This window comes from Trematomus bernacchii, unplaced genomic scaffold (genome assembly GCF_902827165.1).
Source record: "Trematomus bernacchii unplaced genomic scaffold, fTreBer1.1, whole genome shotgun sequence".
In the NCBI taxonomy this organism is placed as follows: domain Eukaryota; kingdom Metazoa; phylum Chordata; class Actinopteri; order Perciformes; family Nototheniidae; genus Trematomus; species Trematomus bernacchii.
In genome coordinates, this window is record NW_022987614.1 from 2,493,799 (window position 1) to 2,519,343 (window position 25,545).

Here is a 25,545-nt window from a genome sequence, read left to right on the forward strand (position 1 = left end):
CTGCAGTCTGCTTTTGACACTTTTCAGTCACATCTGTTCCACCTTAGGTTGGTGTTAAACTCAGATAAGACAAAAGTCATGTTGTTTTCCAATAAGAAAAGGTTACCAACTGTTCTTCCCTGCATCATGTCTGCACAGCATAACCCCATTGAAGCTGTTAACACCTACAGATACTTAGGCATCACTATAGATGAAAATCTCTGCTTCAAACAGCATATTGACAATCTCTTAAGGAAATTGAAATTAAAACTGGGATTCTTTTTTAGAAACAAGGCCTGCTTCTCCACAAGTGCGAGGAAACGGCTTGTAGCTGCCACATTTTTGCCGCTCTTGGACTACGGGGATGTTGTGTACATGAACGCCTCAGCTCACTCACTTCATCTGCTGGACGCTGTCTACCATGGGGCTCTGAGGTTCATAACAAACTGTAAACCCCTCACACACCATTGCACGCTGTACTCTTTAGTCAACTGGACATCATTATCAATGCGCAGATCACTGCACTGGTACAAATTCATCTATACCGCTATGCTTGGACTGCTGCCCCTCTACATATCCACTTACATATCACACAAACAGTACACCTATAGCCTACGATCTCAACATTACATCACTCTGTCCGTCCCCTCAGTTCGCACGGTGCTTGGAAAAAAAGCCATATCATACTCTGCCCCCTCGACCTGGAACACACTTCAGCAGGAACTTAAGCTGACCAGTTTGATACCCATCACGGATTTTAAACTAATTTAAAAAAAGCTGGAGAAATCATCTGTGGGTGTTTGCACCTGCTTTAACTGACTGCTGTGTGGATTTCAATGACTACTTTTTTTACGATGTTGTATTTTATTGTTGCCTCTGTGTTTAGTGTCCTGTCTGTCTGTAACTTTGTGTGGTAGTGTTACCACTGACAGGTCTCTCTTGGAAATGAGACCTTGTGTCTCAATGAGATTTTAAACCTGTATAAATAAAGGCTAAATAAAATTTAAAAATTAAAAATAAAAGCATTTTTATTTAGGCACAGTAAAGTAACTAAGTAGATTTATTCAACTACTGTACTTAAGTACAATTTTGAGATACTTGTACATGTTATGCTACTCTGTACTTCTATTCAGAGGTAAATTACATTACATGTCACTTGGTAGACGCTTTTATCCAAAGCGACTTACATACTCAATACTGTGGACAATCCCCACAGGAGCAATTTGAGGTGAAGTGTCTCAGGGACACAACGACATGCTGACTGCAGAGGGGTTTGAACCTGTGACCCCCTGATCCGAATACCTACGGACAACCCCCTACGCCACACGCCTCCTGGTGTACTTTTACTCCACTACATGTATTTAATACCTTTAGTTACTCTACAGATGTGGATGAATGATGTGAAATATAACCAACTCTTAAATCAGACTTTAGTTCCACCTGGAGTAAATTCACAAGCTACCCTGCAGTATACAAAGTCATTCAAACTAGCTGCACCTTTACCAGCTTTGAGAACACTTTAATGATCAATCATTATAAAACATATCATATATATTATTCTGAAATGGACCAATCTGCACAATGACTACTTTTACTGTCGCTACTTTAACTATATTTTGATGATAATACTTTTCTACTTTTACTTGAGTAACATTTTGAATGCAGGACTTTTACTGTAACAGAGTATTCCTACACTCTGGTACTTCTACTTTTACTCAAGAACAAGACCTGAGTACTTCTACTTTTACTCTCAAGTACAAGATCTGAGTACTTCTACTTTTACTCAGGTACAAGATCTTAGTTATCCCACCTCTGGCAGTGAGATATTTAAATACATATACCCAAATTCAACTTAATGAGGCCTTAAGAACACTTTGTTCTAGATATGTGGTGCGAAAAAAACGGAACAATGCTTCTAAATGTGTAATTTTATTATGTATATCATCACCTTCACAGAATTGATGTTGTACATTTCACCAGGGCCAGGATGTGATGAAACATCCCAGCATTCACAGCAGACTAAATTCTAAAAACCAAACCAAGGATAACAAGGAACATAATAACAACCATATATGTGAGTAAATACAAATAAAATCAGCAAAAGTTATATTGATGTTCAAACAGAGAATAAAATGTAATAAACTTCATTTTTAATGTTACATCAGTGTTAGATAAGATGATATTTGTAATAAAAGATACATCATTTGCATTTCCTTTCAAGACTTTGACAATAAACAAAACATTAAATAAGGGATCTAAATAAAAAAAGATACTCCCTGAAAAGTTAAAGGCACCAAAGCACACCTTAGTTCTTTATAGTGGAAAACATGCAAAGAGGGACCTCTGGTGGGGAATTTAAAATCTGCAAAAAGCTGACAGTGAGCAGGATGAAAGATTAAAGTTCATTTGAAGCCACGTTAAACATTAACCCAATGAGTATAAGTATTCAAATTGAATACTGCTTCAACACTATGCATGCTATAATACACATCCTTTTACCCAACAGCACATTTACTTAATTACTGCATCATTATGACAAAAGATTATTTAAATGTGGTATGCTTCATGTTTTTAAATGCAGAATGTAATTAAAATAGGTAATATTTAAACTCACAATCAGTTTATACAATATGTGTAGAGACATGAATACAACAATAACAGCACAGCATCTTAATGCATCAATTCAGAACCATCACTACTTAAATGTTACCTTCACTGCAAATAAAATAGTATATATAGTAGTATAGTGAATTCCCGAGTACTTTTCCAGCATTTTTCCTTGTCATTTTAAAATCTGCAAATGTAAACAATGTGCAGTGCTTTAAATGTTTGGGTTTTTCTTCAGATGTGGAAACATTTGTAGCATTTTCCTGAACAAATAATACAGGAATGATGATTTGCAAAATATTTAAACGAATTGCATGGCAAATATTCCTTCTAGCAGTCACAGGCACTAACATAAAGTGCCAACCACTCTTTGCATTTACCAAAAAAACAGTTGTCTAGTATCTGAGGATTACCCCTTTTCCTCTCAATAACTTCTTAAGCCCACAACATCTCAGCAGTGTTTCCACCGGGACCATCAAGACGTAGTCCTGCATAGAGAGGCTGAGTGAAGGTGGTCTGGATTCTGTGCAGGAGGGTCATGGTTTTCTCTGAGACGCTGTAGAAGGACAGGATGCCTGCACTTTGATCCAGGTAAACTCCTACTTTGGAGGACTGAGGACCTGAGACAGGAGTTGGGTATTTCTGATGTTTGAAATCATAAGACTTTTTGTAAAAACCTAATGCCCATGACTTTTCACTATCTCCAAATTTTTCATTTACAGTGTCATTGTCTTTGTATGCTACAGCCACTGCAACTCCTCCCACACCTTTCTCCACCTCCCAGTAACAACGTCCAGGCAGACTCTCTTTACTCAGGACCTGAGGATACTTAATGAACCTTTCTGTGTGATTAGGATAACTTTCTCCTGGCGTTGAAGTTACTTTTTGGTTCTCCTCAGACAAGAACAGACGTGCGCTTGCTGTGTTTGGATCCAGTGTGATTTCACGTGAGTATTTTAAGAATCCAGCTCTGGTCTTGGGCTGTGGTTGTGACAGCAACATGTCCACATCACCCACTGTCAGATAGACGTTTGTCCATTTATCTCTCAGGACGTCCAGTAGTTTATCTCTGAATTTTGACAAAGCTGCTTTCACATCTTCAAGGTAGCTCAGAGGAAGGATGTTGATGCTGGATGAGTGTGTAGATGAGGGGTAGCTTTGAATAAACTGGGTGTGATCCTCTGTGTGAGAGAGCAACTCCAGTGAGGCGTCTTTCTTCTTCAGCTCAGCCATCTCCTGCTCCAGCTTCTCCTGAAGCTCTCTGACTCGACTCACTTCACTCTTCTGCTGGGATCTGACCTGCTGCTTCACATCAGAGCTTCTTTTCTCCATGAGACGGATCAGCTCAGTGAACATCTTCTCACTGTCCTCCACTGCTTTATCAGCAGAGCCATTGACGGCCTCCACCTCCTGCTGAAGCAGCTTCACATCCTTCTCTCTGACCTGGATTTTCTGCTGGATGTTTTGTCGACTCCCCTCCAGCTCTCTCTGCCTCTCAGTCCTTTCTGCTGCAGCTGACACTGTGTCGTGGCCTTTGTGTTCGTCCACAGAGCAGAGATAACAGATAAACTGCTGATCAGTGCGGCAGAACATCTTCATCACCTCGTCGTGACGAGAGCAGATGTTCTCCTGGAGCTTCTTGGAGGGCTCCACCAGCTTGTGTTTTCCAAAGGCAGGAGATTCATAATGAGGCTGGAGGTGTTTCTCACAGTAAGAGATCAGACACTGCAGACAGGACTTACAGGCTCTCAGTTTCCTCCCAGTGCAGACATCACAGGCCACATCTTCAGCTCCAGCATAGCAGTGATCAGCAGGAGCTTCTTCAAGTCCAGTCTTCTTCTGTTTCTCCACTAAATCTGCTAACGTGATGCTTTTCAGCAGGACAGGCCTCGGTGTGAAGCTCTTTCTACACTGAGGGCAGCTGTAGACTTCCTTCTCATCCTCTTCATCCCAGTGGGTTTTAATACAATTCATGCAGAAACTGTGTCCACAGGGAATAGTCGCAGGATCCTTAAGTACATCCAGACATATCGAACAGCAAATTGCGTCCTGGTCCAGCTGAGCTCCTTCTTGCGACATTATACCTCCCTTACAGCGAGTGACAGTCTGCAGTTGATATAGCCTGCCAGCTCACTCACTTCACAATGGTTACGTTTCACCTACATCGAAACTGTAGTTCAGTGAAGGGGAGGGAACAAGTGATTATCAGAAAAGTACAGCATGCTATCTGTGAGATCTGCAGAAAGAATGACGGGCTTACACGCTTAACTTCATTCCAGCAAGAGGAGCGGTTTCATAAGATACAGGGTGTGTTTAGTACTCCTTATTCCAGGAATCAGCACATTGTGACAACAGGACTTTGTGCTGACTGAATGACAATACATCTGCCAAATCAAATAAGTGGAACAAAAGGGAAAATATTTCCCTTTGTGATGTAGTGGAGAATAAGTATAGGACAGTAATATAAAATACTTTTTATACTATACTTCTTTTTAATACCAAGAACTGTTTTAGAGTACATTTTCTTAGTAACTTTTCAACTCGTATGTAATGTACGGTAAAATGAACTGTGTTTTATTTATTTTTAATTATTATTTTTATTGAATAACTTTGATAGTAAAAGCCAGAATGAAATAAAACAATTGATCTTAAAGGTGGGGTAGGTAATTTTGGAGAAACCAGCTCGAGTGCGCTAGAATTTGAAAATACACAGCCGGAAAAAATCTGCCACTTCCTTACAGAGCCCCTCCTCCAACACACACGAACGCGCACATGACCAATGAGGCCACGAGATAAATTTGTGCACAGATACACTAGGTGCACTAGGCCATCCAGTTATTTTAGCCGGGCCGGCTGCTTTTTACAGTACTACGGCTTCCACAGATGACATTTTTGTATGGATTTTTTGTCAAAGCACTTAAGATATTCATTGCTATCGGGATGTTAAGAGCATTCCATGGAATATAACAAAAAGTGTATCTCGAGCCGGTTTCTCAAACTTACCTACCCTACCTTTAATCACATTTACTAAGTTTACCAGTTTTATTCCCAATAGTTTGATTAGCGCTTTTAATTATATTTGAAGTAAATTGCTCATTTATTTCATCAATACTTCCTGCCAAATCAATCTTATCAATTTCATTATCACACAATTTAGCAAACATGTCCCAATTTGATTTAGAAAAATTCCATCTCATTATACCATCTAGCTCAACCACATTACTTACATCAAACTTGATTATAATCGGGAAATGATCACTCCCAATACTGTTATTTGCCAATACTTCCCAACTGCTACCAGAAGCTAGTTCACTTGATACCCTTTGTAACAAGATTGATCGCAGACTCTGTTCCATATCTAAAATTGATTCTTGTACCTTGCCCATTATTTAAACAAACTAATTCCTTTGCCTCCATTAAATCCTCCACTACCTGTCCGTTGTAATCTGTTGACCTCCCTCCCCACATTGTATTATGTGCGTTAAAATCAACAGTTATGTTTTCACCTAAATCGAAACTTAAGTTCAGTGAAGGGGAGTAGTGATGTGTCGGTTGCGAACGAGCCGGCTCTTTTAAGTGAACAACGGGAGCCGGCTCGTTAATTTCTTTTTGTTTGTTAAGCAATACAAGACAGAATGATATGATGATCTCCGTGCTACGGGTGCTCCGTGCATGCATGCAGTGACATGTATGGATGCTGCTGTTTTGAGCATTGCAATATATTTATTTTCACTATGTTATTTATTTATGATTAGGCTCAGCAAAGATTTGATGTCAGCTGTTGCTGTCTTTTTTTCTATAGTTAATACTGAAATAGAGCCCTGCTGTTTTGTTAGGGCTTTTTCTTTAAATACAATTTTAAAATGTCGATACAGTAGCCCCTTTTTTTAAATGTCTATGCTTAAGTTTTTATAGGTGTTGCTATCTGCTTTGTGTAGCGTGGTTCTACAAGCAAGTCAGTGCATTCATGGGGTGGAGATACAAGGGTCTGTAAATGCAATGAAAACAATTGGCCACAGCAAATAATTGATATTAAAAATGTAATTTTTACTTTTGGATACTTCAGTACAAAGGATGTATTTAATAATTTAAATTATATATGTGTACACATATAAATCATTAGTCAAAACAGGGCTAAATTTGACTGAATTATAAAAGGTATATGTGGTAAAATGAAGAGCCGCTTGGGAGCCGAAAGAGCCGGGTCTTCTTGGTGAGCCGAGCCAAATGATCCGGCTCACCAAGAAGAGCCGGAATTCCCATCACTAAAGGGGAGGGAACAAGTGATTATCAGAAAAGTACAGCATGCTATCTGTGAGATCTGCAGGAAGTAGGACGGGTTTATACGCTTAACTTCATTCCAGCAAGAGGAGCGGCCTTATAAGATACAGGGTGTGTTTAGTACTCCTTATTCCCGGAATCAAGCACATTGTGACAACAGGACTTTGTGCTGACTGAATGACAATACATCTGCCAAATAAATTAAGTCGAACAAAAGGGAAAATATTTCCCTTTGTAATGTAGTGGAGTATAAGTATAGGACAGTATAATACAAAATACTTTTTATACAATACTTTTTTTTATTACCAAGAACTGTACAAGAGTAAATGTTCCTAGTAACTTTTCAACTCGTATGTAATGTACAGTAAGATTAACCATGTTTTATTTAATCATAAATCATAATTTTCTATAGTAAAAGCCAGAATGAAATAAAAAAATGGATCTTAGAGGAAGATTATTCCAATAAAAAGAAGCTTTGTATTTAAATGACCTGCTTCCCACTTCCTTGAAAAAAGAGGGACAACTAAAGTGAACACATTTAAAGATCAACCTTATCCAATGAAACCGTCTTCTAGATTGAGGCTGCAGCCAATTGGTGAAATACTGACAAAAAGAAGATCCTTAAAGGTGGGGCAGGTAAGTTTGAGAAACCGGCTCGAGATACACTTTTTGTTATATTCCATGGAATGCTCTTAATATCCCGATAGCAATGAATATCTTAAGTGCTTTGACAAAAAATCCATAAAAAAATGTCATCTGTGGAAGCCGTAGTACTGTAAAAGGCACGACCAATCATTTTAGCCGGCCCGGCTAAAATAACTGGATGGCCTACCTGCCTGTCAGCCTTCCATCTGTGCACAAACTTATCTCATTGGTCATGTGCGCGTTCCTGTGTGTTGGAGGAGGGGCTCTATAAGGAAGTGGCAGATTTTCTCCGGTCGTGTATTTTCAAATTCTAGCGATCTCGAGCCGGTTTCTCAAACTTACATACCCTACCTTTAATGCCTGCATCATTTTACAGTAAATATCATATCACAGTTCCTTCATGCTGCCACTTGGAGCCACCAGTGCTCCATGTTTCCTGTAATGCAACTTCAAGTGACTTTACTCAGCCAAACAAAACCTGCATTGGTTGCAAGCAAGCAATCGTTTTCATGTTTAAAGAGCTATTTTATTATGTTAAGGTGGAAATAAACTAAGTGCATTTACTCATATTCTGTATTCAAGCTGAATTTATATACATTATTATAGACAGGATGCGTGTACCTGCGTTTCATTGTTTTTTTCTTACTTGAACGAGTAAAGGGAAAAGATACCTTTTTACCTTATAGAGAGGCGAAGTCCCTCCCCTTCCGGCTCTCAACATGCCCAGACTTGTAGTGATTTTCACCTCTTTTAATACTTTCGCCTCATTCTGAAAGAAAGGAGTGAAATGTGCCAACGTGACGGCCGTCTTGGTGTGTGGTGCGAGACGGGAGATGTAGTTCATTGAGCGTTTTCACACAAAAAAAGTGTTACTTCACAGTTTTACGACACATTTCTATTTTTGTGACTTGCAAAATTATCTTTTAAATTGACAAACATCATATGTGTAATTCGTGGCACAATTAAAACGGGATCGAAAGATAATCTTTCTCTCTCCATTGACTTCAATGTATAACTTTTCCGAAATAAGGTCCCATGGAGCTCAACCGGAAAGGGAGGGACTTCGCCTCTCTATGATAAATGTCCAGAGGATCTTTCGAGCGAGGGGGAAGGAAGGAATACAGTGAAGTAATTTCAAAATAAAAGCCCTCGTCTGGTGAACGCGGGGATGTATTAACTTATCGTTAGAAATAACAAGAGAGAGCCGTAGAGACAGTCATTAATGTCCTCTCAAAGTATATTTTGATATGACTAGTTTTCCAATGTTCTATTTATTTTGAAAGATATTGATCCATAACTCAAACACAAACGATGTCTCTTAACAACCATAGTTAGGTAGACGAGGAGGTTCAGCCTTATTTGCCTGCTGGTTGAATACTATATTCTGTAGTGCCGAGAGACGGGAGTCAGAGGTGGTGTGTCAAAAGACAAAGCTAGTCTTTTATTCAACATGGAACAGCATGTAAACAAACTCAAGCCCGGGGAAACTGACTGACCGGAAAACGGAAGTTCCTCTAAACTAAAATGTCCGTGCGGAACAATACCCCCACCCGTAGTTCCGTGAGTGAATTATGTCAACCCACCACACAAGCTGTCAACCTACAAAACATCGAGTTAGACAGAAAACACTGGAAGCAATTCAAAATAAAAGCACGACGGGCGTGATTTAAAGGAGGTTGTGTAGTGCCGGGAGTCGGAGGCGGTGTATCGAAGGTACTAAGTTAGCTTTATTGAGCATCAGAAACACACATGTTATCAGCTTGAAGCCCGGGAAGACAAGAAAAGAGGGCACACAGTAAGTACAGTTAACATATGTGTCCGTGCGGAACAATACCCCCAACCCATAGTTCCGTGGATGAATTATGTCAATCACCACACAAGCCCCCCCAGAATTCAACCATGGACACAATCCTAGCGTCCGGGAGGAAGCACCACAGGGGCCGAGGAGGGCGGGGCCGCAGGCGAGGGCCGGGGCAGGGGCGCCCCAACGAGGGCGAGGGCATCCCCACCGGAGGGTGGGGGCGGGCCATGGGAGGACGGAGGACACCTGTCCCGGCGTCGCATGACCCTGAACGGGCCGTCGGAAGGGGGGCGCAGGAGAGGGCAGGGGCCCCAACGAGGGCGAGGGCATCCCCACCGGGGGGTGGGGGGCGGGCCATGGAACGGGCCATCGTAAGGAGGCCGCAGGGGGCCGCAGGGGGCCGTGGTAGGCGTCGTGGCGAATGAAGAGAACATCCGCCAACCGTAGAAAGCTGGGTCGCTGTGCTGCGACATGGGGACGGGCGTGAATGTCCCGGTGGTCCCCAGCAGGGAGGAGCGCTGCCCGGCCGCAGGCAAGGGCACAGCGGCGGCGAGCATGAAGTCCCCAGGAGGAAGGAGCGGTATCCCCGGGAGGAAGGAGCGGTATCCCCGGGAGGAAGGAGCAGTATCCCCGGGAGGAAAGAGCAGTATCCCCGGGAGGAAGGAGCCGTGGACAGGGGAGAGGCCAGACGGGGTCCAGAAGTGCGCCACCCAGGCGCCGACGAAAGCGTGGGCGACGTCCGAAGCCGCCGTCGAGGTGAACCGTGAGCCGCGGTTAGAGGAGAGGCCAGACAGGGTCCCGAAGCGCGCCACCCATGGGCCGATGAAAGCATGGGCGACGTCCGAAACCGTCGAGGCGAGGGGAGACGGGGTCCCGAAGCGCGCCACCCAGGCGCCGATGAAAGCGTGGGCGATGCCCGAAATCGCCGTCGAGGTGGTGAAACAGTGAGAGGGTCCACACGAGGCCGACCTAGACATGGCCGAACCTCCTCTCAGGCACCGGAAAAAGCTCAAAAGGGTCGTCCTGTCCACTATCGAAAACAGGTGGGTGAAATTGTGAGAGGATCCACACGAGGTCGACCAGACATGGTCGAACCTCCTCTCCGGCACCACAAAAAAAAAGGGTTAACAGTTGAACGTTATCTCTTTTTTATTTAGGCACAGTGGTGAAAAGTAACTAAGTAGATTTACTCAAGTGCTGTACTTCAGTACAATTTTGAGATACTTGTACATTTTATGCTACTCTGTGCTACTCCACTACAATGCTAGTGAATTATCCGACCGGCCCACTTCGGTACCGGCCCACCGGGAAAACTCCCGGTATTCCCAATGGCCAGTCCGCCCCTGCTTTCACTCCACTACATGTTTTTCATATCTTTAGTTACTTTACAGATCTGGAATAATGATGTGAAATATAACCAACTCTTAAATCAGACTTTAGTTCCACCTGGAGTAAATTCACAAGCTACCCTGCTGTATACAAAGTCATTCAAACTAGCTGCACCTTTACCAGCTTTGAGAACACTTTAATGATCAATCATTATATCAGACAATGACACTACAGATTATTCAATTATTAATTAAATGTTTCGTTTTGTTATTGCATTCATTTGTATGGTACTGTATCATGTCTGTATCACCTTTTGTTTCATTTGTATTTTCTTTGGTTTTACACGCTCGAAAAAAAATAAAATAAACTAAACTAAACTAAACTAAATTATAAAACATATCATATATATTATTCTGAAATGGACCAATCTGCACAATCACTACTTTTACTGTCGCTACTTTAACTATATTTTGATGATAATACTTTTACTGTAACAGAGTATTCATACACAGTGATTTGTGGTCCACGAACGCCGTAAACTCACGGCCTTCCAGCAGGAACCGGAAGTTGCAAATCGCCAACCAGAGGCCAAGGAGTCCCCTGCCGAACGCGCTGTACTTGCGCCCCCTGGGGGTTAACTGTTTGGTAAGTGACTGTCAAAATGCTTATTTCCCAATTTGGGATATATAAAGTATCTATATATCCATCTTTATTTTGAAAAGTACAACTGGAAGTCTTCCTTCACTGCACGGCTAACGTCCAAGCTAATGGCTAACCCACAGAGAAAACGTTCATTATGGATAAAACAGCAACAACAACAATATTGACTCATCGCTTCACTCACCTGTCTCTCCGGAGCGACCACACGGTTCTTTAACCTGTTAAGCCAGAGAGACCCCGGTACCGGGGCACTGCCGCAACATCTTGCAGGAAACAGTGTCTGAGGGCATGTTCATTTAATAAACTATGAATGTTTTATATCCAAGTAACGGGAAGAAACTCATCTAACTGATAATTTTTTTTTTTTTTCAAAAGAAAACCCACAATGCTAACACTGAGCCTCTGAATTAGCAACGAGCGAAAAATGCTAACACCTTACTGCATCGAAAATCACTCACAAAACCTTATTATTTATCTTTTCTCCACATCCATGACATCGTTTCACATCGTGTGGTGACACAGAATCGATGGGTACCCTCATTATCACTGAATTATACGAAATCGCGACGTTATAAGCAAAAACAGACATCAATACATTTGATGCTAGGTAGCTAAAAATGCTAACAAGGTTACCTTGGCTCTGTAGTCTCTCCAAAGTGGTCTTCAATGGCATTAAAACGATAAAAACGCTGCTGAAGTTAATTCATAGGTTAATCTAATGTGTCTGTGTCCCTTTTAAATGATTTCTGATAATCCATGAGCATTAAAACTGCTTTTCCGTTTCCAGATGTCAAAGCTAGAGTGTAGCTTCACTCTAATGCAAATTGACATGCGCAAAGCCTCCACCTTTTTGTTTCACAATGAGTGTGTGTGGGGGACTCCCCCTTCGATTCTATTGGCTCTAACGGTCAGAAAGAGGTGTCAACCATCAAAATCGACCAATGGGTTCCAGAGATATGGAAAAAAAAACATTTCCACCCAAATCACCTCAGAGGTGGAGTGTTTTTAGCTAAACCTTTCTAAAAAGGTCAAATGTCACTTGCTTTGCATCAATCTTGATACAGGGTACTTATTATATGTTGTACTTTGGATTCCTAAAGCTTTTAGTCTACCTTACCATCATCCAAGGGTAGTTTTCACTATAAGTAAAAAAGAATTGTTGGACGGACACTATAATTTACAGTTTTTTACTATGTAAAATCTGAATTTTCTTTAAAATAAAAAACATCTATATTGATTCTGACTTTTCTACATCCAACTCACAGGTTTATCATTACTTTGAGAAAAAAGATTATTAATTTAACCCTTTTAGAAGGGAAGATATGGTCATTTGTTCTGGGAATGTCATTTTCGAGCCTGAGACCTGAAAAACAGGCTCAGGGCTTAACAGGTTAAACCTTCATGTCCGAGTTAAACTATAAACTCTGGAAGGACATTCGGTTAAAAGCCGACAAAATCACATTATGTCAAATAAAAACTCACCTACAAAACATCGAGTTAGACAGGAAACACCGGAAGCACTTTAAAATATAAGCACGACGGGTCTGATTTAAAGGACACTGAACGTTATCTCTTTTTTATTTAGGCACAGTGGTGAAAAGTAACTAAGTAGATTTACTCAAGTGCTCTACTTCAGTACTATTTTGAGATACTTGTACATGTTATGCTACTCTGTACTTCTTCTACTCCACTACAGTTCAGAGGTAGATGGTGTACTTTTACTCCACTTCATGTATTTAATACCTTTAGTTACTTTAGAGATGTGGATGAATGATGTGAAATATAACCAAGTGTTAAATCAGACTTTAGTTCCACCTGGAGTAAATTCACAAGCTACCCTGCAGTATACAAAGTCATTCAAACTAGCTGCACCTTTACCAGCTTTGAGAACACTTTAATGATCAATCATTATAAAACATATCATATATATTATTCTGAAATGGACCAATCTGCACAATGACTACTTTTACTGTCGCTACTTTAACTATATTTTGATGATAATACTTTTCTACTTTTACTTGAGTAACATTTTGAATGCAGGACTTTTACTGTAACAGAGTATTCCTACACTCTGGTACTTCTACTTTTACTGAAGTACAAGATCTGAGTACTTCTACTTTTACTCTCAAGTACACGATCTGAGTACTTCTACTTTTACTCAAGTACAAGATCTTAGTTATCCCACCTCTGGCAGTGAGATATTTAAATACATATACCCAAATTCAACTTAATGAGGCCTTAAGAACACTTTGTTCTAGATATGTGGTGCGAAAAAAACGGAACAATGCTTCTAAATGTGTAAGTTTATTAAGTATATCATCACCTTCACACAATTTATGTTGTACATTTCACCAGGGCTGATATCCAGGTCAGGATGTGATGAAACATCCCAGAATTCACAGCAAACAAAACCCTAAAAATCCCAACTTAAACCAAGGATAACAAGGAACATAATAACAAGTATATATGTGAGTAAATACAAATAAAAATCAGCAACAGTTATATTGATGTTCAAACAGAGAATAAAATGTAATACACTTCATTTTTAATGTTACATCAGTGTTAGATAAGATGATGTTTGTAATAAAAGATACATCAATTGCATTTCCTTTCAAGACTTTGACAATAAACAAAACATTTAATAAGGGATCTAAATAAAAAAGATACTCCCTGAAAAGTTAAAGGCACCAAAGCACACCTTAGTTCTTTATAGTGGAAAACATGCAAAGAGGGACCTCTGGTGGGGAATTTAAAATCTGCAAAAAGCTCACAGTGAGCAAGATGAAAGATTAAAGTTAATTTGAAGCCACGTTAAACATTAACCCAATGAGTATAAGTATTCAAATTGAATACTGCTTCAACACTATGCATGCTATAATACACAACCTTTTACCCAACAGCACATTTACTTAATTACTGCATCATTATGACAAAAGATTATTTAAATGGAGTATGCTTCATGTTTTAGATGCAAAATGTAATTCAAATAGGTAATATTTAAACTCACAATCAGTTTATACAATATGTGTAGAGACATGAATACAACAATAACAGCACAGCATCTTAATGCATCAATTCGGAACCATTTAGGAGAAATTACTACTTCAATCTTACCTTTACCGCAAATAAAATAGTAAATGTATGGTATAGTGAATGCCAGAGTACTTTTCCAGCATTTTTCCTTGTCATTTTAAAATCTACAAATGTAAACAATGTCCAGTGCTTTAAATGTTTGGGGTTTTCTTCACTTGTGGAAACATTTGTAGCATTTTTTTCCTGAACAAATAATACAGGAATGATGATTTGCAAAATCTTTTAACTAACTGCATCATAAGTGCCAACCACTTGTTGCATTTACCAAAAAAAACGTTGTCTAGTATCTGAGGATTACCCCTTTTCCTCTCAATAACTTCTTAAGCTCACAACATCTCAGCAGTGTTTCCAATGGGACCACTAATGGCGCGTTTCCACTACAGCGCGCAGCCCGGTTTAAAAGGGCTGTGACGTCAACGGCCCGTCTTTGGTTGCGTTTCCACTTGGCCTAGTACCGGCCGGCGGGTCCTAATTCACAGTTTTTCTGGCCTCATAAAATCGTGGGTCCAGGGCCGAGACAACGAGGCTGAGTCGGGCTGAGTATGCTAAACTAGAGAGAGCGTCGCTGGCAAGGGGGCTACAACTACAACAAGATGGACATATTTGACCGTGATTTAATTGTAATACACGTTTCAAAATGATGCCGAAGTAACAACATACTGATATCGGTTAGTAAAAACCATGAATGAATGCTTTGTCAAGTCTGCAGACAGACGGCAGGCGAAAAACCTTTTAAAATGCGTGTGTTCTAAATGGAGATTGGCTAAGCTAACGCAGTATATGCTCCGACCGTCCACACTCACAACAACGGCCTATACAGACATAAATAAAGCAGCGACTGTATTCACCATGACACAGGCAGTCTGTGGTTTGTACTTGTTTCACTTTTGTCTAGTTTCTGAACATATATGAGGAGCTGTGAGCTCTGAGTGCTAACAGCTAACGGCTGTGTTGTTTTTCTGGGGTCCTCTGAAGATCACGTCACGGCTCCGCCTACACTGCGTTACTATAGATACTGCCCCAGTTCCTAAACTGTAATGGAAATGCGCCATAAAGTGAGCCAGTCCTAACGAGGCCCAGCCATACCGAGCGGGGCCGAGCGAGGCCGTGTAGTGGAAACGCGCCATTAGACATAGTCCTGCGTAGAGAGGCTGAGTGAAGGTGGTCTTGATTCTGAGCAGGAGGGTCATGGTTTCCTCTGAGACGCTGTAGAAGGACAGGATGCCTGCACTTTGATCCAGGTAAACCCCGACCCTGGAGGACTGAGGACCTGAGATGGGAGCTTGGTGTTTCTTATGTCTGAAATCATAACGACCATTGTAAAAACCAAATGCCCACGACTTGTCACTCTCTCCAAATTGTTCATTTACAGTGTCATTGTCTTTGTATGCTACAGCCACCGCAATTCCTCCCATACCTTTCTCCACCTCCCAGTAACAACATCCAGGCAGACTCTCTTTACTCAGGAACTGATGATACTTAATGAATCGGTCTGGGTGACTAGGATAACTTTCTCCTAGCATTGAAGTTACCTTTCGGTTCCTCTCAGATAACAACAGACGTGCGCTTGCTGTGTTTGGATCCAGTGTGATTTGACGTGAGTATTTTAAGAATCCAGCTCTGGTCTGGGGCTGTGGTTGTGACAGCAACATGTCCACATCACCCACTGTCAGATAGACGTTTGTCCATTTATCTCTCAGGACGTCCAGTAGTTTATCTCTGAATTTTGACAAAGCTGCTTTCACATCTTCAAAGTAGCTCAGAGGAAGGACGTTGATGCTGGATGAGTGTGTAGATGAGGGGTAGCTTTGAATAAACTGGGTGTGATCCTCTGTGTGAGAGAGAAACTCCAGTGCGGCGTCTTTCTTCTTCAGCTCAGCCATCTCCTGCTCCAGCTTCTCCTGAAGATCTTTGACTCGACTCACTTCAGTCTTCTGCTGGGATCTGACCTGCTGCTTCACATCAGAGCTTCTTTTCTCCATGAGACGGATCAGCTCAGTAAACATCTTCTCACTGTCCTCCACTGCTTTATCAGCAGAGCCATTGACGGCCTCCACCTCCTGCTGAAGCAGCTTCACATCCTTCTCTCTGACCTGGATTTTCTGCTGGATGTTTTGTCGACTCCCCTCCAGCTCTCTCTGCCTCTCAGTCCTCTCTGCTGCAGCTGACACTGTGTCGTGGCCTTTGTGTTCGTCCACAGAGCAGAGATAACAGATAAACTGCTGATCAGTGCGGCAGAACATCTTCATCACCTCGTCGTGACGAGAGCAGATGTTCTCCTGGAGCTTCTTGGAGGGCTCCACCAGCTTGTGTTTTCCAAAGGCAGGAGATTCATAGTGAGGCTGGAGGTGTTTCTCACAGTAAGAGATCAGACACTGCAGACAGGACTTACAGGCTCTCAGTTTTCTCCCAGTGCAGACATCACAGGCCACATCTTCAGCTCCAGCATAGCAGTGATCAGCAGGAGCTTCTTCAAGTCCAGTCTTCTTCTGCTTCTCCACTAAATCTGCTAACATGATGCTTTTCAGCAGGACAGGCCTCGGTGTGAAGCTCTGCCTACACTGAGGGCAGCTGTAGACTTCCTTCTCATCCTCTTCATCCCAGTGGGTTTGAATACAATTCATGCAGAAACTGTGTCCACAGGGAATTGTCGCAGGATCCTTAAGTACATCCAGACATATCGAACAGTAAATTGCCTCCTGGTCCAGCTGAGCTTCTTCTTGCGACATTATACCTCCCTTACAGCGAGTGACAGTCTGCAGTTGATATAGCCTGCCAGCTCACTCACTTCACAATGGTTACGTTTCACCTACATCGAAACTGTAGTTCAGTGAAGAGGAGGGAACAAGTGATTATCTGTGAGATCTGCAGAAAGAATGACGGGCTTACACGCTTAACTTCATTCCAGCAAGAGGAGCGGTTTCATAAGATACAGGGTGTGTTTAGTACTCCTTATTCCCGGAATCAAGCACATTGTGACAACAGGACTTTGTGCTGACTGAATGACAATACATCTGCCAAATAAATTAAGTCGAACAAAAGGGAAAATATTTCCCCTTGTAATGTAGTGGAGTATAAGTATAGGACAGTATAATACAAAATACTTTTTATACTATCCTTTTTTTTATTACCAAGAACTGTACTACACTAAATGTTCTTAGTAACTTTTCAACTCGTATTTAAGATTAACCGTGTTTTATTTAATCATAAATAATCATTTTTTATAGTTAAAGCCAGAATGAAATAAAAAAATGGATCTTAAAGAAAGAGGAAGATTATTCCAATCAAAAGGAGCTTTGCATTGAAATGACCTGCTTCCCACTTCCTTGAAAAAAGAGGGACAACTAAAGTGAACACATTTCAAAGATAAACCTTATCCAATGAAACTGTCTTCTAGATTGAGGCTGCAGCCAATTGGTGACTTCTTAAATACTGACAAAAAGAAGATCCTTAGTGCCTGCATAATTTTACAGTAAATATCATATCACACTTCCTTCATGCTGCCACTTGGAGCCACCAGTGCTCCATGTTTCCTGTAATGCAACTTCAAGTGACTTTACTCAGCCAAACAAAAACCTGCATTGGTTGTAAGCAAGCAATCGTTTTTATGTTTAAAGAGCTATTTTATTATGTTAAAGGTCCCATGACATGGCCATTTCTACTGATCATAATTCCATTGTTGAGGTCTACTAGAAAAGATTTACATTGTTCAATGTTCCAAAATCACATTGGTTTCTCATACAGCATCTCTGTATAGTATGTGTATTCACTCTCTGTCCTAAACGGCTTGTTGGAGCTCCTGCCCCCCCCCCCCTCCCTATGAGCCCACTATGCTCTGATTGGTCAGATCACCCACTCTGTTCTGATGAGTCCACCACCGTTACAGCTGAACATCAGTGATTATGTTTTACAATGGCGTTTATTAGCAACCAGGAAATGACACCAGTAATGACAAACAGATGAGAATGCTGCGTGGGGTCTGGGTGCCGTGTTGGCGGGACGTCGCGGGGCTCGCTGCTCCGCCCTTTGAGGATCGAGGAGCGGACAGTGTGAGCTTTATTACTGGTGTCGTTTCCTGGTTGCTGTGTGCGGTCTGCGAGACAACGCGGAACTCAGCCTGAGCACACACATACATTCACAGCCAGGCTGTTCGCCACACAGTTCGCCACACAGTCACAGCCTGAGAAAAGATAAGGCCGAGTGAGTGTATGTGCCGGTGAAACTCCGCGGAGTAGCGCGGCTGAGAAAAGACAAGGCTGAGTGAGTGTTTCTCCGCGATCCCAACTCGTCTATTACCAACGTTCAGGGAGCTCTATGCAAGTCAATGGGACTCCCTGATAGTTGAAAATCGACGCTAAAGGTCCCCCCACTGCGTTTGACGGATTGGTCCATTTGGTCGTCGTTACGTCACTTAGACCAGGAAGAAAAAAATGGAAAAAGAAAAATCTCCAACGAGGCGTTCTGGGGCAGCATAGACAGATCTTTTCTGTGTTAGAGTTTTACTCGCTACAGGGTGTACTTTGAGGGTTTGTGACTTTGCAGACCGTTTACATGCATAAAAAGCTACATGACACACAAGGGGACGGGTAATAACCGGAAAAGCATGTCATGGGACCTTTAAGGTGGACATAAACTAAGTGCATTTACTCACGTTCTGTATTCAAGCAGAATTTATATACAGTATTATAGACAGGATGCTTGTACCTGCATTTCATTTGTTTTTATCTTTCTTGAACCAGTAAAGGGAAAAGAGACTGCAATATTTTCTTTGTTTTTTACCTATTAATAAATGTCCAGAGGATCTTTCGAGCGAGGGGGCAGGGCGGAATAAACCGAAATAATTTCTAAATAAAAGCCCTCGTCTGGTGAACGCAGGGATGTATTAAGAGAACAAACTGCACTTTTTAAGTGTTTTTAACTCATCGTTAGAAATAACAAGAGAGAGCCGTAGAGACAGTCTTTAATGTCCTCTCAGAGTCTATTTTGATAAGACTAGTTTTCCAATGTTCGGTTTATTTTGAAAGATATTGATCCATAACTCAAACACAAACGATGTCTCTTGACAACCATAGTTAGGTAGACGAGGAGGTTCAGCCTTATTTGCCTGCTGGTTGAATACTATATTCTGTAGTGCCGAGAGACGGGAGTCAGAGGTGGTGTGTCAAAAGACAAAGCTAGTCTTTTATTCAACATGGAACAGCATGTAAACAAACTCAAGCCCGGGGAAACTGACTGACCGGAAAATGGAAGTTCCTCTAAACTAAAATGTCCGTGCGGAACAATACCCCCACCCGTAGTTCCGTGAGTGAATTATGTCAACCCACCACACAAGCCCCCCCAGGATTCACCCATGATCAAAATCCTCGCATCGGGGAGGAAGGACCACCCGACCCCGGCGAGTAAGGACAACAAGGGGCGAGGAGGGCGGGGTCGCAGGTGTGCCCTCGCCGTCAACAAGCTCAGAGGGCAAGGGCGTCCACGAGGGCGAGGGCACCCTGGCAGGGGGTGGTGGCAGAGCCAACTCCAACAGCCTGGAAACGTCCACATGAGAAGGCTTAATCCTATCAATGGACACGGTCTCAGGTCTTCCACCAACGTCCACCACCAGGCCCTTGTCCCTGTGTCGTATGACCCTGAACGGGTCGTCGTAAGGGGCCGTAGGGGGCCGCGGTGGGCGTCGTGACGAAGACAAATTCCGCCGACCGTAGCCTGGGGGACACCCGGACAGCGGGGTTGCTGTGCTGCGATGTGGGGACGGGTGTGTATGTCCCGGCGGTCTCCAGCAGGGAGGAGTGCTGCCTGGCTGCAGACCAGGGCACAGTGGCGTCCGGAATGAAATGCCCGGGGACTCGTAGCGTCTGGCCATACACAAGCTCCACCGACGAGGATTGCAGGTCTTCTTTGGGGGCGCACCTGAGGCCGAGCATAACCCACAGGAGCTTATCCACCAAGTTGCCGTCAGTCAAGCCGGCACACAGGGCTGCCTTCAAGGATCGGTGGAAACGCTCACATAAGCCGTTAGCCTGGGGGTGATAGGCGGTGGTGCGGTGCAGCTTGACCCCCAAACCCTCGGCAACCGCGTTCCAGAGCTCCGAAGTTAACTGGGTTCCCCGGTCAGATGGCGTCCGGAAGCGCGCCACCCACGTACCGATGAATGCGCGGGCCACGTCAGAAGATGCCGTCGAGGTGAGGGGAATGGCATCGGGCCAGCGGGTCATCCTGTCCACCATCGTGAAGAGGTAGGTGAAACCGTGAGAGGGGGAAGGTGGACCTACGAGGTTGACATTAACATGGTCAAACCTCCTCTCGGGAACCGCAAAAAGTTTGAAAGGGGCTCTAGTATGGCGGTGCACTTTAGCCCGTTGACAGGCCACGCATGAGTCGACCCAGGTCTTCACGTCTTTCTTAAGCCCCTGCCACACAAAGTTCTGCGACACCAACTTCACGGACGGTTTCCTGCCGGGGTGGGAAAGGTTGTGAATCGCCTCAAAAATGGGTCGGCGCCAGTTCGCAGGGACTAGTGGTCGAGGCTTACCCGTGGAGAAGTCGCACAACAACTTTGCGCCTCAGTCACCGACGAGACCTCCTCCAGGCGTAATCCTGTGTCCGAGGCATTGAGGGTCTGCACCCCGGGGTCAGAGGCCCGGTCCGTGCTCATGCGGAGGTAATCGAGGCCCAGCTGCACAGCTACGATGACCGCTCTGGAGAGGCAGTCTACGACCACGTTAGCCTTACCAGCGAAATGTTGGATGTCGATGGTGTACTCGGATATGTACGAGATCTGGAAGGCCGTGAGTTTACGGCGTTCGTGGACCACAAGTCACTCACATTTTGCATGTCCAAGGTGGCCGAGCTGGGGTCCGCCCGCCAGCAACGCCACCTTGGACATGCAGAATGTGAGTGACTTGTGGTCCACGAACGCCGTAAACTCACGGCCTTCCAGCAGGAAACGGAAGTGGCGAATCACCAACCAGAGGCCAAGGAGTCCCCTGCCGAACGCGCTGTACTTGCGCCCCCTGGGGGTTAACTGTTTGGTAAGTGACTGTCAAAATACGTATTTCCCAATTTGGGATATATAAAGTATCTATATATCCATCTTTATTTTGAAAAGTACAACTGGAAGTCTTCCTTCACTGCACAACTAACGTCCAAGCTAACGGCTATCCTGCAGAGAAAACGTTCATTATGGATAAAACAGCAACAACATCAATATTGACTCATCGCTTCACTCACCTGACTTTCCGGAGCGACCACACGGTTCTTTAAACCTTCATTTCCGAGTTAAACCATAAACTCTGGAAGGACATAATGGTTAAAAGCCGACAAAAACACAATCATGTCAAATAAAAACTCACCTACAAAAACATCGAGTTAGACAGGAAACACCGGAAGCACTTCAAATAAAAGCATTTTTATTTAGGCACAGTGGTGAAAAGTAACTAAGTAGATTTACTCAACTACTGTACAATTTTGAGATACTTGTACATGTTATGCTACTCTGTACTTCTACTCAACTACTATTCAGAGGTAAATTACATTACATGTCACTTGGTAGATGCTTTTATCCAAAGCGACTTACATACTCAATACTATGGGCAATCTCCACAGGAGCAATTTGAGGTGAGGTGTCTCAGGGACACGACGACATGCTGACTGCAGTGGGGTTTGAACCTGTGACCCCCTGATCCGAACACCTACGGACAACCCCCTACGCCACACGCCTCCTGGTGTACTTTTACTCCACTACATGTATTTAATACCTTTAGTTACTTTACAGATCTGGATGAATGATGTGAAATATAATCAACTCTTAAATCAGACTTTAGTTCCACCTGGAGTAAATTCACAAGCTACCCTGCAGTATACAAAGTCATTCAAACTAGCTGCACCTTTACCAGCTTTGAGAACACTTTAATGATCAATCATTAAAAAACATATCATATATATTATTCTGAAATGGACCAATCTGCACAATGACTACTTTTACTGTCGCTACTTTCACTATATTTTGATGATAATACTTTTCTACTTTTACTTGAGTAACATTTTGAATGCAGGACTTTTACTGTAACAGAGTATTCCTACACTCTGGTACTTCTACTTTTACTCAAGTACACGATCTGAGTACTTCTTCTTTTACTCAAGTACAAGATCTGAGTACTCCCACCATAGCAGTGAGATATTTAAATACATATAACTAAATTCAACTTAATGAGGCCTAAAGAACACTTTCTTCTAGATATGTGGTGCGGAAAAGAAACGGAACAATGCTTCCAAATGTGTAATTTTATTAAATATATCATCACCTTCACACAAATTATGTTGTACATTTCACCAGGGCTGATATCTAGGTCAGGATGTGATGAAACATCCCAGCATTCACAGCAGACTAAATCCTAAAAATCAAACCAAGGATAACAAGGAACATAATAACAAGCATATATGAGAGTAAATACAAAATAAAATCATGCAGCAAAAGTTATATTGATGTTCAAACAGAGAATAAAATGTAATACACTTCATTTTTAATGTTACATCAGTGTTAGATAAGATGATATTTGTAATAAAAGATACATAATTTGCATTTCCTTTCAAGACTTTGACAATAAACAAAACATTTAATAAGGGATCTAAATAAAAAACGATACTCCCTGAAAAGTTAAAGGCACCAAAGCACACCTTAGTTCTTTATAGTGGAAAACATGCAAAGAGGGACCTCTGGTGGGGAATTTAAAATCTGCAAAAAGCTCACAGTGAGCAGGATGAAAGATTAAAGTTCATTTGAAGCCACGTTAAACATTAACCCAATGAGTATAAGTATTCAAATGGAATACTGCTTCAACACTATGCATGCTATAATACACAACCTTTACCCAACAGTACATTTACTTAATTACTGCACCATTATGACAAATGATTATTTAAATGGAGTATGCTTCATGTTTTAGATGCAGAATGTAATTAAAATAGGTAATATTTAAACTCACAATCAGTTTATACAATATGTATGAAGACATGAATACAACAATAAGAGCACAGCATCTTAATTCATCAATTCAGAACCATTTAGGAGAAATTACTACTTCAATGTTACCTTTACTGCAAATAAAATAGTATATATAGTAGTATAGTGAATTCCTGAGTACTTTTCCAGCATTTTTCCTTGTCATTTTAAAATCTACAAATGTAAACAATGTCCAGTGCTTTAAATGTTTGGGGTTTTCTTCACTTGTGGAAACATTTGTAACATTTTCCTGAACAAATAATACAGGAATGATGATTTGCAAAATCTTTTAACTAACTGCATCATAAGTGCCAACCACTTGTTGCATTTACCAAAAAAAACGTTGTCTAGTATCTGAGGATTACCCCTTTTCCTCTCAATAACTTCTTAAGCTCACAACATCTCAGCAGTGTTTCCAGTGGGAGAATAAAGACGAAGTCCTGCATAGAGAGGCTCAGTGAAGGTGGTCTGGACTCTGTGCAGGAGGGTCATGGTTTCCTCTGAGACGCTGTAGAAGGACAGAATACCTGCACTTTGATCCAGGTAAACTCCAACTTTGGAGGACTGAGGACCTGAGACAGATGTTGTGATAGTGTTATATTTGAAATCATAACACTTTTTGTAAAAACCTAATGCCCACGACTTTTCACTCTCTCCAAATTGTTCATTTACAGTGTTATTATCTTTGTATGCTACAGCCACCGCAATTCCTCCCACACCTTTCTCCACCTCCCAGTAACAACGTCCAGGCAGACTCTCTTTACTCAGGACCTGATGACATGTAGTGAATCTGTCTGGGTGACTTGGATAACTTTCTCCTGGCGTTGAAGTTACTTTTCGGTTCCTCTCAGATAACAAAAAACGTGTGTTTGCTGTGTTTGGATCCAGTGTGATTTGACGTGCGTATTTTAAGAATTCAGCTCTGGTCTTGGGCTGTGGTTGTGACAGCAACATGTCCACATCACCCACTGTCAGATAGACGTTTGTCCATTTATCTCTCAGGACGTCCAGCAGTTTATCTCTGAATTTTGACAAAGCTGCTTTCAAATCTTCAAGGTATCGCAGAGGAAGGATGCTGGATGAGTGTGTAGATGAGGGGTAGCTTTGAATAAACTGGGTGTGATCCTCTGTGTGAGAGAGCAACTCCAGTGCGGCGTCTCTCTTCTTCAGCTCAGCCATCTCCTGCTCCAGCTTCTCCTGAAGATCTATCACTCGATTCACTTCAATTGTTTGCTCAGATATGACCTGCTGCTTCACATCAGATCTTCTTTTCTCCATGAGACGCATCAGCTCAGTGAACATCTTCTCACTGTCCTCCACTGCTTTATCAGCAGAGCCATTGACGGCCTCCACCTCCTGCTGAAGCAGCTTCACCTCCTTCTCTCTGTCCTGGATTCTCTTCTGGATGTTTAGTCGACTCCCCTCCAGCTCTCTCTGCCTCTCAGTCCTCTCTGCTGCAGCTGACACTGTGTTGTGGCCTTTGTGTTCGTCCACAGAGCAGAGATAACAGATAAACTGCTGATCAGTGCGGCAGAACATCTTCATCACCTCGTCATGAAGAGAGCAGATGTTCTCCTGGAGCTTCTTGGAGGGCTCCACCAGCTTGTGTTTTCCAAAGGCAGGAGATTCATAATGAGGCTGGAGGTGTTTCTCACAGTAAGAGATCAAACACTGCAGACAGGACTTACAGGCTCTCAGTTTCCTCCCAGTGCAGACATCACAGGCCACATCTTCAGCTCCAGCATAGCAGTGATCAGCAGGAGCAGCTTGGAGTCCAGTCTTCTTCTGTTTCTCCACTAAATCTGCTAACATGATGCTTTTCAGCAGGACAGGCCTCGGTGTGAAGCTCTTTCTACACTGAGGGCAGCTGTAGACTTCCTTCTCATCCTCTTCATCCCAGTGGGTTTTAATACAATTCATGCAGAAACTGTGTCCACAGGGAATAGTCGCAGGATCCTTAAGTACATCCAGACATATCGAACAGCAAATTGCGTCCTGGTCCAGCTGAGCTCCTTTCTGCGCCATTATGCCTCCCTTACAGCGAGTGACAGTCTGCTGTTATATAGCCTGCCAGCTCACTCACTTTACAACAGTTATGATTCACCTAAATCGAAACTTAAGTTCAGTGAAGGGGAGGGAACAAGAG

At 42.5% G+C, this 25,545-nt stretch overlaps 1 protein-coding gene across 3 annotated transcripts; it reads right to left on the reverse strand.

Moving 5' to 3' along the window:
* Positions 1-1,891: 1,891 nt before the first annotated feature.
* On the reverse strand, positions 1,892-25,545 carry LOC117483779 (tripartite motif-containing protein 16-like). Of its 3 annotated transcripts, none has more exons than XM_034132127.1 (2): positions 24,471-25,545; positions 1,892-3,711 (listed from the first exon to the last, which is right to left on the reverse strand). In XM_034132127.1, the coding sequence occupies exons 1-2, from the start codon at positions 25,422-25,424 to the stop codon at positions 3,022-3,024; spliced, it is 1,644 nt and encodes a 547-aa protein (XP_033988018.1). In that variant the 5' UTR covers positions 25,425-25,545; the 3' UTR covers positions 1,892-3,021. The 3 variants fall into 3 exon arrangements, with proteins under 3 accessions (XP_033988018.1, XP_033988019.1, XP_033988020.1); XM_034132128.1 differs by having other exon boundaries at positions 1,892-3,405; positions 24,171-25,545; XM_034132129.1 differs by lacking the exon at positions 1,892-3,711 and adding an exon at positions 13,612-14,730 and having other exon boundaries at positions 23,802-25,545.

Excerpts from the sequence above, each read along its gene's own strand:
- LOC117483779 (XM_034132127.1), bottom strand. The coding sequence starts at position 25,424 with ATGGCGCAGAAAGGAGCTCAGCTGGACCAGGACGCAATTTGCTGTTCG. Across the intron at positions 3,712-24,470 it reads CTACACACTCATCCAGCATC|AACATCCTTCCTCTGAGCTA; the intron begins CTTCCTCTGCGA and ends TCATCCAGCATC.